General features: G+C 32.9%; 3 protein-coding genes across 4 annotated transcripts in view; all 3 read right to left on the bottom strand.

Moving 5' to 3' along the window:
- Positions 1–15: 15 nt before the first annotated feature.
- On the bottom strand, positions 16–4,821 carry PDCD-5 (programmed cell death 5). Of its 2 annotated transcripts, none has more exons than XM_080176838.1 (5): positions 4,725–4,821; positions 4,190–4,291; positions 2,402–2,470; positions 1,290–1,361; positions 16–758 (listed from the first exon to the last, which is right to left on the bottom strand). In XM_080176838.1, the coding sequence occupies exons 1-5, from the start codon at positions 4,782–4,784 to the stop codon at positions 663–665; spliced, it is 399 nt and encodes a 132-aa protein (XP_080032964.1). In that variant the 5' UTR covers positions 4,785–4,821; the 3' UTR covers positions 16–662. The 2 variants fall into 2 exon arrangements, with proteins under 2 accessions (XP_080032964.1, XP_080032965.1); XM_080176839.1 differs by having other exon boundaries at positions 4,190–4,288; positions 4,725–4,797.
- CSN6 (COP9 signalosome subunit 6) lies at positions 4,784–12,301 on the bottom strand. The gene is made up of 9 exons (XM_080176834.1): positions 12,170–12,301; positions 11,217–11,302; positions 9,903–9,960; positions 9,592–9,654; positions 8,860–8,910; positions 7,632–7,758; positions 6,589–6,851; positions 5,988–6,104; positions 4,784–5,301 (listed from the first exon to the last, which is right to left on the bottom strand). The coding sequence occupies exons 1-9, from the start codon at positions 12,230–12,232 to the stop codon at positions 5,167–5,169; spliced, it is 963 nt and encodes a 320-aa protein (XP_080032960.1). The 5' UTR covers positions 12,233–12,301; the 3' UTR covers positions 4,784–5,166.
- LOC145331957 (uncharacterized) overlaps positions 12,253–16,388 on the bottom strand; it is a 40,821-nt gene continuing 36,685 nt past the window's right edge. The window contains exon 18 of the mRNA XM_080176829.1: positions 12,253–16,301. Coding sequence (XP_080032955.1) covers positions 16,247–16,301 — 55 coding nt within the window. The 3' untranslated portion in view covers positions 12,253–16,246. The remainder of the gene's footprint in view (positions 16,302–16,388) is intronic.

Raw genomic sequence — 16,388 nt, 5'->3', positions numbered from 1 at the left:
TGAGTCTGAATGAAATCTGAAACAATGTCTTCAATTATGAGCATGTAAAAAAGGTAAGTAAGAAGTAAATGGTTGCTGAGTTTTTAAAGTACAAAATGAACACTTTAATAAAAAATCAACCATTTACCACCAACTTTAAAAAAGGATATTTATTATTAATAGGTATAAGTCACAGCAATCTGCATTGTATAAAAGAAGTATTATCAAAAATTTTGCCTAGCTCTAATTTTAATACAACTCTAAAGATAAGCTTGATTTGATTACAATTTAATACATTAGCACATTTTTTAAAAATCACGGTTTGATTAAAAAAATAAGATATGCATATTAAGAAAAAAAGGAAAATTCTTATCATTATTTTACCACAAAATTAAGTATGTATGATAAGATACAAAAATGAAATATGCACAGCAAATTAAAAAGAAACTTAATTCTAATAAAGTATTACAATATTGATAATTCAATAAAGAGCATCATGAAATAATATGGAAATATTAATATGTATGGTTATATGCGCTAATATAGCAACAACGAAAAAGCGCGCCAAAAGTTTTGCAACATTTTAACAAAGAAAAACGCGCCAAACTTTGTGCGCAACAATGCCGCGTAATAACAAAGAACACCAGAGTGTATATAAGTGTAGGAAGGTTGAGAGAGGACGGTTAGTCTTCATCATCGCTGTCCAGAGCTGCGCGTCTGCGGTCAAACTTGACCTTGGTGTTGGAGGCACTTCCGGCATTAAATCTTTCTAACAGCTCCTGCAGGAAAACAGAGAGGTAAGTTAAGTATCTAGTGGTAAATAGGGTCCTAGGACAAACGTCTGAGTGGCCCTTAACCTAACCTATTTAAAACCATCTTATAGAATTTTTTTAAATGCTTAACCCCTGCAGGGGGCTTATTTGTATATTTATATCCTAACCTGTATAGAAATACTTTATTAACTTAATATATTAGAAAATAATAGTTTGATAACTCCGACGTTTGTCCTGGAACCGTAAATATCATATTATTTTAAGGTGAATTTAATGGGGGAGAAATGTTAACCCCATTTTAATCGTTAGGTATATTACTTGGATGTTGCACCATATTTTCATGTACTCTAACAAAGAGATTCTCACAGCAGGCTAAAATAACGATACCTCCACATTTATTCCCTATAACCTCCCCCCTAAAATCCTACTAGATGAACAAACTGGCAAATAAATGATGTCCATATTAGCAACCTAAATTGACGACAAATTTGCCCCTGTTAATTTATCCACGTATATTATATCCTATTTTGAACTAACCTTTAAATCTTGTTCACCAAGCTTGCTACCCAGTTGTCCAGTTTGAGCCATCTGACACAACATAGCCTCAACCTAAATTAATAATAATCATAGAAGTTTTCTGCCTGTTTAGATAATAACAGCTAAGTAATATTAGTAAATAAAAACTTAATATTTTTCGAATTTGAAATTAACTCAGGTCAAGAGACGGAAAATCAGTGATTTCAACCATGTATTATTATTTTTAAGTCTAGCTACATATTTTAGTATTTTTATTGATAATAGCTAGTTATCCTAATTTCAATATTTTTTCCCTACAAAAAACCTATATTCTAATGTTAATTGCAAATTTTCATCTAAACAAAATATTTCACTAAAATATTTTTTTTTTCATATTAGTTTTACGTCAATTTTGTTAATAGGGCAAAATTAGCGAATATTCGAAATTCAACCTAAAATAAAAAATAAAGTAACAAGGATGACAACATCCATAAGTAGCGCAGCACAAAAATTATGGAATGGACAAACGGACAAAGTGAGTTATAGAGCAGATGTTTAGTTGTCAAACCAAAGAAAATAATATTTTAATATTGAAAGAAAATCACGCAATCTTAAGGTTTATGCCTGACAGACTGACGTACAAAACAATGTATAGACTAGTTGCGCACAAGTCATAGGAATCTTCACAGAAAATTTCAGCTGCCTATCTTCAATAGCAGCCGAGAAAATAACAGTGTGTTACGTACTGACTGACTGACAAACAAAGTTAATTATAGATTAGCTTTGCTCCTAAAAACAGGGGTGTATATTCTACATGGGATCCCCTGCTCAGGGGGGGGGGGGGGGGATTAAAAAATAAGTGGTTGGAGGGAAAAAAAATGAAAAAATTAAGAAAACTGAAAACATTTTTTCCATTTCCCCCCCTCCTTGGTGAAAAAAAACTTTAAAAAATGTGTGGTAGGAGGGATAAAATAAATAAAATATAGAGTTCTTTAAATATTTTTCCATTTTCCCCCTACTTGGTGAGAAAAAACTAGGGGGGGAAGAAAAATAAAAAAAAATTTTGTAGCAGGGGAAAAAAATAAATCTTGTGCAGAATATACACCCCTGCCTAAAAATGAAAACCTGTGTACCTGTCTTCCCTTTTCTGGTTTAGCAATCATTAGTGTGTTTAGACGGGCTCTGGCCTCTTGGTCTAATATCTGAAAAACATAATAACCTTAGAATTTTTCTCCGATATATATATCAACAAGGATGACAACATCCATAAGTAGCGAAGCACAAAAAATCGTCGATTGGAATACGTAGATTTAAAAGGTTTTTACTAAAATATAGAATAGATTTATTGGATAAAATAAACATGAAACCTTGTTTTATTTTGCATGATGACGATGGTCAAAGTAAATTATATTAAAGATGCTCATAACAATGGGAAAAATTATTTTGATACAGATATCCCATAAAAGTTTGAAAATTGCATCAAAATATACAAAGATATGGGGAAATATGTAAAACATATAAAAATAGCCAAAAACCTGATAAAAGGCAGTCTGGCCGTCATGGTTGTTTTATTAAAACGACAAAAATTTAATTTTAAATCCTTAACTTAAAAAATTTGGAAAATCGTACCATATACACTGAAGATATGGAAAAAAGTGTTAAATATATAAAAATAGCCTAAAACCTGCTAAAAAGGCAGTCTGGCCGTCATGGTTATTTTGTTTAAAAGACGGGAAATTTAATTTTGATATATATAACTGAAAACTTTTGAAAATCAGACTATAAACACTGAAGATATGGAGAAAAATGTTAAATATATAAAAAACAGCCTAAAACCTGCTAAAAAGGCAGTCTGGCCGTCATGGTTGTTTTCTTCAAAAGACGGAAAATTTAATTTTGATATCTATAACTGAAAAAATTTTTAAAATCGGACCATAAACACTGAAGATATGGAGAAAAATGTGAAAAATATAAAAATAGCCTAAAACCTGCTGAAAAGGCAGTCTGGCCTTCATGGTTGTTCCTTTAAACGACGGGAAATTTAATTTTGATATCTGTAACTGAAAATTTTTTGAAAATCGAAAATAAACACTGAAGATATGGAGAAAAATGTGAAAAATATAAAAATAGCCTAAAACCTGCTAAAAATCGGTCCGAACGCCAATGATGTTTTATAGTCAATTGTGCTCCTTAAGGATGGGAATGTTGTCAAAAAATTTCAGCATTCTATCTTTTATAGGAGCTGAGTAAATCCCATTTCCCCCATAGCGTTACGGACTGACGGACTGACTGACGGACTGACTGACGGACTGACGGACAAAGTGAATTATAGAGTAGCTTCGCTACTAAAAATATATAGATATAGATGGGTACATGGGTACTATTAAAGGAAAAAAATTGTCGTCAATTTTATTGGTCAGTTCGTTTATCCAGTAGGAGAGGATAAGAGAACATAAAAATCTGGTGTAAGATCCAAGTAATAATAGACCCATTTTACATCTTTGAATCTAAACATCCAATTGATAAAAATTAAAATAGCAAATGCATTACATTGTATTTTCTTCAAAAAACATAATTTCCTGTCAACTATACATTGAAAACTGATCCATTTAGATTATTTTCTACGATTTCATACGAGCAAAAAAAGGATATATTTATCTTATACAATAAATTTTCATATAATCCTTAAAATCAAACAATAGGGTATCTGTCTGTGTGTATGTTTGTGACTTAACCGATATGGTTCTCCTTTGCAGTGTAGCTTCATATAGGTCCTGGGAAGGTTTAAAACTATTTTGGGGTTGGGTACCACCACCCTCCCGGTTTTCTTATTAAACAGGGCGACTTCCCCCCACCTCTAGGAAGGTGGCAACTATTTGTTCATACAGGGATGGGCCAATGAAAGATAAATTAATCTGTACCTGACTAAGAATACTGTTTTTCATTTCATTCATTTGAGCTTGTCTCTCCTCCATTTGTTTTTGTCTGTCGCCACCTCCAGCCCCTCCTCCTCCGCCGCCCTGCTAAAAACAAGAACGATTACGTTCTACTAAAAAGTAGCTGTTCGGTAAAAAAGTAGATATTCCTAGGATAAGTTAAAATTACGCTTAATTAAGACGCAAAAAAAGTCAATACAACAGTAGGATGACTACATATTACACATCCGGCAAAAGTAAAGTAGATGTATTTAGACCAGTGTAATTCAAAAAGTATGTGTTTATGGAAAACGGAATTTTAGTTGTGTAAATGACAATAAAATTAAAATGATGGCAAATTTACATCTAACATGTTATTTTACTGTGTTAAGATACACCAATGACTGGCAAAAATACACCTGCCTTATGAAATACATGTCAAATATACTTCTAGATTGCCATTAAAATAGTATTTTGCCAGCAAACAAACAAAAATGACCAATACACGACTTATAGAGAGAGTAGCAAAGTAATTTCTCACCATGGCTTGTAATTCTGCCATTCTTTTGGCTCTGATTGCGGATAACTCATCGTCTCCCATTTTTAATTATTCTGAAATTATTACATAATACATCACAGTACATGTACTGTCGCGTACACAGTACATAAAGAGTACATCACCAATGTAAACTTGGAAGTTTACTGTTAAAAACTTGATTTTTCAAAATTATAAAATGCCCTAAAAAAATATTCAATTTCTTTTCCAATGAAAGGTTGTGAACATTTCCAATATACAATAAAAAATTCAAGAAGTAAATAAATCATCTCCTATTCCCTTAGATTAGATATACTATTAAAAGTTAAAATATACAAAAATTTAAATATGTCTTGATAATACTATAATCTTTTTTTAAAATTCACAAAGAACCTTAATGCAATCCCCCCCCCCCATAACCTCTTCACTCCCAAAAAATATTAATCTTTTACAAGAAAAGTCCTCTCATCCTCCTACCGCCCTGCCTTTGGTAGCTGACAGAGAACTTGTTGACAAACTGGTTCAAATTGTTGGCGGACTTCATGACAGTTCCCAGTAAGGTCATCAGCGCAACATCATTACACTGAAATTATAAACATTAATATAACAGATTTGTAGTATAGATCATAGTATAGTATTATACAGATAACTACCTGCCCTACTTTTCCAATGACATTTTTCGTCTGCTAGCAAAATGTTTTCTGATACTTAGCTGTTTTAATATTCCCGACATTATTAGTTGATTTTTAAAGACCCAATTGAGAGTCGGCACAAGGTCATTAATGGGGAGATACAGTTATTTTACCCCTTCCACCTCTAGTGTTTTACATTAATATTAAGATTATTTTTTTTTCAAAAAAAACAAGGATGATAACATCCTTAACAAATCAGACAAGCTACAAACATTTAAATTTGAATAATAATGAAATAATAATCTTAACTAGGTATTCTATGTTTTGTTAAGAATCTGTTGACTAATCTATTTAAAGACTTAATTTTCGGCTGTATTTTGTTTGTTAATGATTGTTCATGGTAATTATGAAGGGGATAGAGCATCTAAAGATTTTTTATTGTACCTTAATTTTTTTCTTTTGGTATATTTTTTTGAGACTAAATATATTTCTTTAGATTATATATCTCTAAGTGGCTGTTAATCAGCATACAATTACATACTGAAACCCGCATTGATTATGATTTTTAGTTTATTAGTACTTGATATATCTTAACATAATTCCTTAGGCATTAACATTAGATAAAGATAAACTATACCTGTGTTAGGAATTCTGGATTGAATCTGTCAGACTGTAGGACAGGTAGACGGTGGGACAAGGATTTTATCTGGCGAAGAATCTCATGATTCTTAGGGACTTCTCCTTTCTCAACAGCCTTAATAGTTTACTGTTTCAATACAAGTTCAAGGCAGGTTTATGGCTATTTTCTAACAAGATACCCCAAACCAATGGATGTTGAATAGGGATATTATGACAGGAGAAAAATTTTCGTCAATTTAGGTCGCTAACATGGAAATAAATTATTGGTCCGTTCATACCTCCAATAGGTGGGGAGGGGGTGGAAGGAGGATTCGTTATTTTAGCCCGCTGCGAGTTTTACTTTATTAGAAAACGTGAAAAGATAAAAGTAATAATCCATTCCCTTACCCCTAAGGAAAGTTACAGATAACAACCTTACCTCCCCCTTCAAAAAAGGGAATGCTCCCAAATACTGTAAGGGAAAATCCTATTACCAAATCAAAACCAATTTTCTCATTTTCTCGCCGACACTTTGATTTAAGAGTATTGCACTTTATCATTTTCAGCTGTTTGGTACAAAAACAGCTGACAAACATAAATCTGCAAAAACCATAATGTACCTGGACATACTGAAGAATAAGTTTGACTCTTCCTGCCAACATTTTGATGGCCGAGTGTTGAGCTGTTAGCTGATCAGCTGTTTTGCTGCTGCTAGATTCTCCGCCGGAAACAATACGTGCCACGTGGTCCAAACCTATTCTCTCAGCTTCTTCTGTTGCGAGTGTGTAGGGCAGTTTGACAAACAAAATTCTTGCCTGCCCTTCAATCATATCAATAACAGACTCGTACAGGTAAACAGGCAACTCTGTACAGTTTCCACCACCTTAATAATATAAAATGTACAAATATGTATTATTTGCCGTTGGTCATCAAATTAAGTTGACAAATTCAGGGATCTAAAGGGATAAGACAATAGCCGATTAATTAATATATTAATGTACATCCCCAACGAATAAGAAATCATTATCATAAAACTTTGGAGACTAGTGTAATAAATAAACAGCCCATTTTCCACTCTCTCTCTGGGACAAATTAAATGAGATGTTCATCAGGGTAGAGTAGCAGTTTTTTTTTTGCATAATTTGCAGATGACAGAAAGACGAGAGGACTTTATGACACACAGACAGAATAAAGAAATTTTAATTTTTATTCTGTACGGACTAGAAAACAGAAGGAGTGATTGACAAACAGACAAATATAGTAACTGAAGATAAATGTAGGAAAAAATAAATTCATTTATCTGCATGATTTCAATTTGTAATCAATCGACAGACGGACAGTAACATTGACAGATAGACACGCTGACGGATGGACAGACACACTGATAGACAGACATACAGACACTGACGGACGGACAGACACACTGACGTACGGACAAACAGACACCAACGAACAGACAAAAACTCTAACGTACAGACAGACAGCACTTTTAATCTAACCTGGCGATATTTGTAGAAAAAGAGGAGATTCATTGATAAGCATGATTTCGATTTGTGATCAACTGACGAACAATGGACGGGCGGACAGAAACACTGACGGACGGACAGACAGACAGTCACAATGACGGACGAACTAACATACAGACAGCCACTTTCAATCATACCTGGTGACATTTGTAGGAAAAGAGGAGATTCATTGATCTGCATAATCTGTTTGTGAACATAAAGTTCTGATGCTCCTGGTTTCTCTCCGGTGGAATACCAGCCAAGAAAATCCATGTCTGAGAATACCTAGCGAAAAAAAAAGAAATAGAATATGTTTTTTGACTTTCTTTTTTTTACAGTGAAGTTTCTCATGGGTCCTGGGAAGGTTATCTTTTTAACTATTTTGGGGACAGGTAAGAAAAAAATTAGCCTTATTATAAAACCCAAAGCTAAGTTACTGGGGTGGCCAAAATCCTACCCAACCCCCCTTAATTACTACACTTATCTTTAATATCAGTCGAAAATAAAACATCAAAACTTCATCGAAAAGTATTAAAATTTTGCTAAAATTTTATTTAAACCCATCTTCAATAGCAACCAAAAAGTAACATTTTCAAGTAGAGGTCAATGCCATTTAGAATCATTGAATATCTTTGCTACCAACAGTTAGGGACTAAGACATCTGTTAATTTGTATCTTAACAAGGATGACAACATCCGTAAAAGCGAAGCTCTGAAACGGTAGGACAAACGGACATTAACACTTGTATAATGATAGAACTGAATAATCAGAATGCGAATGTATAAGAGTCAAAGCAAAATTGTAAGTAAATTTGTTGAAAAACTGCTTGATACAGGATAATGATTATGGACATACTTATATTTTTAGGACTTGATTATAGAGTTGCTTCGCTTATACTATTGTACTTTGTTGTCCCAGGAATCAGTATACCAAAAATCAGACCAATAGGATAATTATGTCACATACAAATTTGTTGTTAAAAATGTAAAAAATTAACATGTTTAAAATGAACGTACGGACATTCTGGTAATGATTATAGAGTTGCTACGCTTTCTAACTCGTACCTAACTATTACAGAAATCACATTGCAAAATTTGAAATCGATAGGACAATTCTAACATGCCTAAATTAACGAAAAAGCTATTTAAAAAAGTAAAAAAAAATCAACATGTTTAAAATGGACGTACGGACATTTTGGTAATGATTATAGAGTTGCTACGCTTTCTAAATCGTACCTAACTACTAAAGGAATCACCATGCAAAATTAAAAATCAATAGGACAATTCTAACATGTCTAAATTAACGAAAAAAGCTATCCGTGACGGACGGACGGACGGATCGACCCTAATTATAGAAAAGCTTCGCTTTTAAAAATGTAGGACCAACCTGTTTGAATTGTTCTTCTTTATGATCATAATACTCTCTCAAAATAACAACCTAAATTGGAACAAGATTAGTTTTCATCAAAACTGATGACTTTTAGAAATGAAAAAAAGATAAATGTCCATTTGTCTAAATCTATAGACATACAAACTCTAGAATATTTAGGTATTTGTCGCATCATATTAAAGACAGTTTTCCGTGGATGGTAAATAAAAAATATAAGATTAATTCCAGATTTGTTGACCCTGAGGGACTGAAGACCGGGCTAAAAAAGCCGATATAAATAATACGATTCTTATTTTATTATTGGTAGAAAACTGCGTTATCGTATAATACGATAAGATACATGATTTTTCTGTATGAATGATAACCAGTTCTAATCCAGTGGATATTAATCAGTTTCGAAATCATACTAGAAATTATCTTCTGTTAATTTCAGCAAAAAAATGAAGTCAGATAAAAAAATTGTCAAGACATGAAAATTGAATTGAAGGGAATAACCAGACACATGTACATCCTACTAATTTTGAAGATAGACATCCAATTACTGCATAGAACGGCTCGAAATTATTTTCTAGTGTTTTAATTCAATACTATTAAATGAACTTTTAAAAATTGCTTAAAATAAAGAACTATATCAAATGAAAAAACTATACTATATCAATATAATCAGTATTTATTACCAAAATTATAAAGTAGCTACTCTATACACTACAAACCTCGTCACTCACTCACCTTTCCATCAATAATTGCAGTCTCGAGTTCGAAGCTGTTCATTACTTCAATATCTCTGCCAGCCTAAAACAAAACAAAAATATTTTTAAATTCATGAACAGCTTTTATAATTGTCTACGATAAGACAGAATTTCTTGCTAAATGATTTATTGAAGATAGCTGCTAAAAATTGGGTTTACTATTTTTTTCTCAAATAATAAAATACACGATTTATTAGGCTACTAAAGACTTAACTGAGTAACTTTTCTAAAATAATTTGGCTAAAAAGGATCACTTTAACTGAAGAAAAAGTCAGAGGTATAAATACTTGCCTGTTTTCCAATGAGGGCTCCGTAAACGTTCTGTGGTTTGCCCATTTGTGCTCGGGTTCTAAAATAATTGTGGCGTTAAAATGTTTGACTTTACCAGGACATCTAACACGCTAACCACTTGGCCGATAAGGTTCTCCTTCTTAACCCTTAACGGTCGGGGGGGGGGGGGGAGGCGTTGAACGCCCCCCCATCCGGTTTTTTCTATCTCATTTTCTGTGTGTGAAAGATAAAGAGCCCAAACTGCTTGACTTTTTAAGTATGGGTATGACACATAACTGAGAGTTGGAATTTTTTGAATATCTCCATCCTGGCGGGCACAGAATGCCAGCAAACCTGGCAGGGTCATCCAGGTAAAGAGCAAAAATATATTTTTGACTAAAAAAAAACATTTAATTATACCAAAATACTAAAAAATCCTCTAGTAGTACATCCTTATATAAAATACAGGTGTTCAAGTCACTTTCAGGTTCCAGGTATGATCCTGCAGGTCCTGATCCTCCAGGTCTCCAGAAATCTTTAAAAGGCTTCTGTGGCCGTAATTTTTGACTTAGAGACTTCAAATTTTAAACTTAAGCTTTTCTTACATGTCTACATAACGTATTAAAATTTCATGAAGATCCGCCGCCGTTTTCCCGCCGACTGCGGCGGCTGGCAGCTGCCAAGTACAGCTGCGGCCGCTGAAACTTATATTTGATATTTCTAATGTAAAATTTACATAAAAATAAACATTTTCTGGAAAAAAAATTTTCTTCTAGCTTCAAAAATAAGAAAGTTACAGCCGTTTGAAATTTTTAAGTAAAAAAAGACCTAAAAACAAAGGTTGTTAAATATAAGGGTGAAGGAAGCGAAAATTTACTTAGACTTATAAAAGGTCGGAAATTCATTATCAAACCATGGACTTGCACAAAAAAATTTAGCCCTCTAGCTCTAATAGGAACTGAGATAATAAGGGGGGGGGGGCGTTGAACGCCCCCCCCCCCGACCGATTAAGGTGCGGCAAGGGGCCCGACTGTAAGGGGTTAAATCAATATCTTGAGATGTATTTTGAGAGATGGTATATCTACCAAGCCCCCAAGTAAAACAACAAACCGGAAATTTATCCAACTTCTAAAATTATTTTCTCCTTTAAAACAAGATTGGTAAGATGGGAGGGGGGGGGGGGGGGGGTAAAATCCTTCTAATGACAAGCCATGAAATGTTGGTTAGAGCTGTTAGTATCAGCCTAAGGCTAGACTGGCTTTAAGCCATTTAGCATAGGGACGTGTCATTCCCTAAAAGATATCCCAAATTAATTAGATTAGATTAATAAAGTACCTTGTCCAATGTTCTGAAATATTCATAATAACCAATGGATGTAGGGAAACTGAAACAGTGGCAGCCACTCCGCTGTCGGCGATAATCTAAACAAGAATACATAAAACCATTGCAAAATTGTAAAATAAAATAATATTACATTAATGTGTCCTTATATAAAAAGTAACAGGATCCAAGTCTGTCTGTCTATACCGATCTTGCTAACCGCTTAACCAACATGTTTCTGTTTTACAGTGTAGTTTCTCATAACTTTTTGGAGGGAGGGTACTACCACCCTCCTAAAACAGAAAGTGTGGGGGAGGGTGCGACTTCCCCCCCCCCCCCAACTCAAGTGCCCCAAGAGACCTCCAGGGACGTAGCCGTTAATATATTGAATTTATTAAGATCTCTGAAACACTGAATTGATTTCCCCTAAGCTTCACTTAAATCACTATTCAGTAAACAGTAAGATATATAAGTTGGAAAGAATTTTAATGTTAGAGGGAGATTTGAAATCTGCATCAAATTTTAAGGATTTTTTTTTTATAAAATTCGTTTTTTGTATAATTCTTTATCTAAAAGCGGAAATACAATTTAAGTTAATTAATTTTGACATCTGTGATTGGTGAATTGAAAATTATCTTCGCTCTGATTAAAGAAGCTTAAGTGTCGCATATCATTCAACCAATTAGAGCGCAGGTAGTTTCCAATCCACCTATCCAGTATCCTATTGGTCAAAATTTATGAACTTAAATTGTATTTTCGCTTTTAGATAAATAATTCTACAAAAAACGAATTTTATAAAAAATCCTTAAAATTCGATGCAGATTTCAAATCTCCCTCTAACATTAAAATTCCTTCCAACTTATATATCCTAGTAAACAGTGTAATCCCCCTACTTATATATTTGCCATTGTGTCCTATTTGCATAAAAAGTATACGGAAGTGAAGTCGCCTCCTTCTTTGAAAAATACCTTTTCAGGCTCCGGCTCGACACTAGAGGCTGAGGGCTCAGCATCTTTCATTTCTACATCCATTTTATTCGATGTTATAAATATCTAAAAGTATAAAATTGTCTAAGTTCTAAAAATATTGACTTTCTAAGTAGTTAAATGCATTACTAAAGGTATAAAAATGTATAAAGGTTATAAAATACAAAATTGTATGAGTAATAAGTACATAAAAATTACAATTTTTATATCAAATAGAAATATAACAAGATTTTGAATTGTTTTCCTTTAAAACAAATAGTATAATTTAAGAAAAAACATCACTACTCTAGGTAAAGTTAGTTCTAAAGATCTAAACAATTAAAAAAATTTCTTGAATAAATTAAAACTAACAAACGAAATAAATAAAATTACGTATAAAAATTAAACTAACTAATAAATTAACAAAAACATTTGAAAAATATACTAAAATTACTAAATTATATAACATAAAGTATATTTTTTTGCAGTTTGTGAAATTTTTTCTGACAATAAATTAATTTGTAAAAATAATTTTTTCTAAAGTGATTTATATTACTTTTTGTGATTTTTCTTATTCATTTTATTAATCTAAATTCTAAACTATTATAAAACAAGGCCATTATGTTTATGAATATCGCAGCAATGACAATTTAGGTAATATCGTTATTGATAAAAAAAGAACAGTAAAGTCTTTTTTGTTTAGTTGGTTTAGGAATTTTAATTATGACTATTAAATTAAATCCCATAGAAATTAGAAAGTTAAGTATAATTTGATAGACGGACATCCACCACATTCCACAGTAATAGAGTAGCTTCGCTACTAATAAACAACTAATACCAAAAAACTAAATAATACTATAACATATCTATCTAATACAGATTTCATAACATTATTGCTAATTCAACAAGGATGAAAGCATTACTAAGATAGAGCAGCATAGATAAATTATCAGGGATAAAGGGATCAGTAAATTAAAGATAAATACAAAGTAAAAAAAAGCAGGGGCGTTATCCTCTTAGAATTTTTTTTTGTATTTTGAAAATTTGAGGACCCCCCCCCCCTCCTCCGACAACGACGAACAACTATTTTAGGTTAGGTTTTAGGCTAGGTAGCCGAGCGCTGCGGCTAGGCAGGCAAGGGGGCCGAGCGCTGTGGCTAGGCAGGCAAGGGGGCCGAGCGCTGCGGCTAGGCAGGCTAGGAAGCCGAGCGCTGCGGCCAGAGTTCATAGTTCGCTATCGCAAAATTGAAAAAAAAATTCTAAGAGGATAATAACAAAGCAGGGATATGTCTTCCAAAGAAACTCTGTAACAGCTGTACTTATTTTGTTAAAGAATTTTATTCAAATTAAACTTTTGGGGTGTAGGGGGGGGGGGGATCTTTTCAAGGGTGATTTCTCTTGGGAGGGTTTTGGTACTCTCCTTAATTATCTCTAAACCTTCCCAGGACCTATGAGGAGCTACCCTTTAAAGGGAAACCATATTAGTTCAGCAAATATGGAGATCCTTCGGTACAGACATCATGTTACTTTATTATAAGGATTTATCAATCCACTAGCGGCTTCGCCCCTAGCCTCTAGGGGCTTTGCCCCAAGAGGTGATAAAAAAAATTATGGCGAAAATCGTAAAGGACCATGGAAATCTCATGGAAAAAAAAAAAAATGGGGGGATTTTTTGGTTTTTGGGGGGGTTGGGGGTGTCCCACCCCCCAAGAAAATAGCTTAAAACCACCACAGGACCAATAGGTAGATACCCTGAAGAGTAGAATCCGATCGGTTCAGAGGTTACCGAGATCTTAAGGGACAGACAGACAGACGGACAGACAGACATCGTTCTACTTTGTATTATAAGATTACCATTCCTTATTATTCTTTTGTAACTCAAAGACAAATTACTAATAAGTTTCACATCATAGCCCTTCCTATAAAAAAAACACAAACTATGTTAAGCATAACAAAAAACTGTACTGATAAAAACTCCAACAAAAAACTTAGTAACAACATAAAGTTTATATCTTAAACATATGTGCAATACTGCCTTAATAAATCTTTAGAAACTCCCCCTACCCATTTTTAAGTAGATACAGGGATAGGTAAATCCTTATAATAAAGTAAAAGAATCTGTGTGTGTGCACCGTAGTATTTCACTAACCGCTGAACCGTTATGGTTATCCTTTACAATGTAGCTTCTCATAGGTCCTGGGATGGTTTATGACTATTTTTGGGGAGGGTACCACCATCCTTCCAAGAAAAATCGCACTAGAAATAAATGAACCTCCTATATTTTTTTTACTTTTTTAAAAACTAGTATACAATCAAATGTGGGGTGGCTGGGAGTCGACTTTCCCCCTGCCCTAAGATTCCCTGGAGGCCTCTTGGGGCGTAGCCCTAGTGATAGAATTTCTCAACTAAAAGATACAAAAGTCGTTTTTTATTAGAAAAAATATTACTAGTAGGGAGGATTAAATTAACTTGAACATAACTTAATGGTCAAAGTTAAAGATTTTGTTTTGAATTGGTCTGTTGAATGGAGATTTTATGCGTAGAGAAAAACTAATACGACAGACATACCGTCGGAAAACTTAGTTTAGATTAGCAGCGCTAAAAAAGAAAGGCCATGGTGGTAGAAGTGATTATGTTAAAAAGATGCACTTTGGCTGATTTAAGATGATTTTTGAGTACATTCGATCATATCATGTAAATAAAGCAAAGATAAAAAAAACCACAAAAAATACAATAGCAGATAAGTCGTTTTTTTAAATTGAATACCTAATAAATAAATTTTGATTTTCATTGGGAAAGATTTGCTAATGTGAGTACAGACATTATAACCTATCCTATTATAAAAGTAGTAAGCTTTTTATTGTCTGGAGCGAAGGATCTCGCTATCCGCTGAACCGATATGGTTCTTCTTTACAGTGAAGCTTTTTATAGGTACTGTTATAATTTTAAGCTATTTCATTTTTATAAATAAGTTGGGGTATGGTTTTAGGCTATTTTTCTGCCCTTCTATATCCCTTCGAATATGTGCTAGGGGCGCTGCCGCTAGTATTGCCTTTGAAGTAAAGGCGCGACTAAAAATATTCCGTTTTGAACAAACACCAACGAGGTAAAGGTTAAATCTAATATTGATAAAGAATAATAAGAACAATATTTGAGTACATTATGCAATATTTATAATGAGGGGAAGTAACTACTTTAAATTTTACTTTGTCCATAAGTCCGTAACAATGGATGTAGAATATATGTGGATAATATGTCAGGAGAAATATTGTCGTTAATTTAGCTTGCTAACATGAAACTTGTTTATTAGTCAGTTCGTTCATCCAGTAGGAGGGGAGGGAATGGGATAAAGGGAGTGGATGAGGGGTATCTTTATTTTAGCCCGCTGCAGGTTAAACATTTTTTTTAGAAAACATGAAAATATGGTGTAAGAATCATATAATATATCTGTTTCAGTAACACTTACAAATACAAAATATTATATCTTTTGTAAAAAAAAGTGTAAAGTTTACAAAAAAAACCAGCTGCTTCAACTTTTTTAATCGATTATAATTTATGTCCTATTTTATCTTATCATTCCCATTCCTTATTTTTCTTTGTAAAACAAATTTTTATTAAATTTATGTTAAATTTTCTCGAAATGATAATTTTCTTACCTGCTCTACTTATTTATATATCAAAGTAATTAAAAAATATAATACATTATCATACAAATCTAAAGTAAATTTTCATCTTATAAAAACAGCATTAGGTATAAAACTGGGAAAAAACATATAAAATTTTTAATAGTAATAGAAAAATACATATTTAAGTTTTTAACAGGTTATAAAATGTTTGAAACAAAACATAAAGAATACCTTTGTAATTATAAATAACAAATATAAATTTTACATAAAAAGACATTTCAAAGAATTTTTTTAATTTAAAAATTCAAACCATTTTACCACATAAATTTTCGAAAAATATAAAAGTAGGTAATAAAAATTGAGGTTATTTTGTGACTGCTATCATCTCCTCCCTGCTAAACTAGAGTTTCCCTGTCTTTATATCGATGGTGACATTGCTCCAATGACCTGGTCGGTCAAGGAATCCCCATAACGTCAAACAGAGTATTCATCTTTTTGTCCAATTGTTTCCTAAATAATAAGAGTTTTTTTAAAGACGAAAATTATCGAGGGGGTTAGGTGCTTGATTAGAAACTTTGAGGGAAACCACCCTTGTAT

The sequence above is a fragment of the Acartia tonsa genome, chromosome 11 (assembly GCF_053477335.1).
Source record: "Acartia tonsa isolate MP-2025a chromosome 11, ASM5347733v1, whole genome shotgun sequence".
Classification (NCBI taxonomy): Eukaryota; Metazoa; Arthropoda; class Copepoda; order Calanoida; family Acartiidae; genus Acartia; species Acartia tonsa.
Note: the sequence above shows the minus strand (reverse complement) of the source record. Positions and strands in the feature narration are given on the sequence as shown.

Bases quoted from the DNA above. Each gene is read 5' to 3' on its own strand.
- PDCD-5 (XM_080176838.1), bottom strand. From the start codon at position 4,784: ATGGGAGACGATGAGTTATCCGCAATCAGAGCCAAAAGAATGGCAGAA. The intron at 1,362-2,401 runs GTACACAGGTTT...TTATTAATTTAG, and splicing joins AACCAGAAAAGGGAAGACAG to GTTGAGGCTATGTTGTGTCA. The intron at 759-1,289 runs GTTAGTTCAAAA...GTTTTCCTGCAG, and splicing joins TTGGTGAACAAGATTTAAAG to GAGCTGTTAGAAAGATTTAA.
- CSN6 (XM_080176834.1), bottom strand. From the start codon at position 12,232: ATGGATGTAGAAATGAAAGATGCTGAGCCCTCAGCCTCTAGTGTCGAG. The intron at 8,911-9,591 runs GTGAGTGAGTGA...GTTCCAATTTAG, and splicing joins CTGCAATTATTGATGGAAAG to GTTGTTATTTTGAGAGAGTA. The intron at 5,302-5,987 runs GTATAGTTTATC...TTATAATTTCAG, and splicing joins ATCCAGAATTCCTAACACAG to TGTAATGATGTTGCGCTGAT.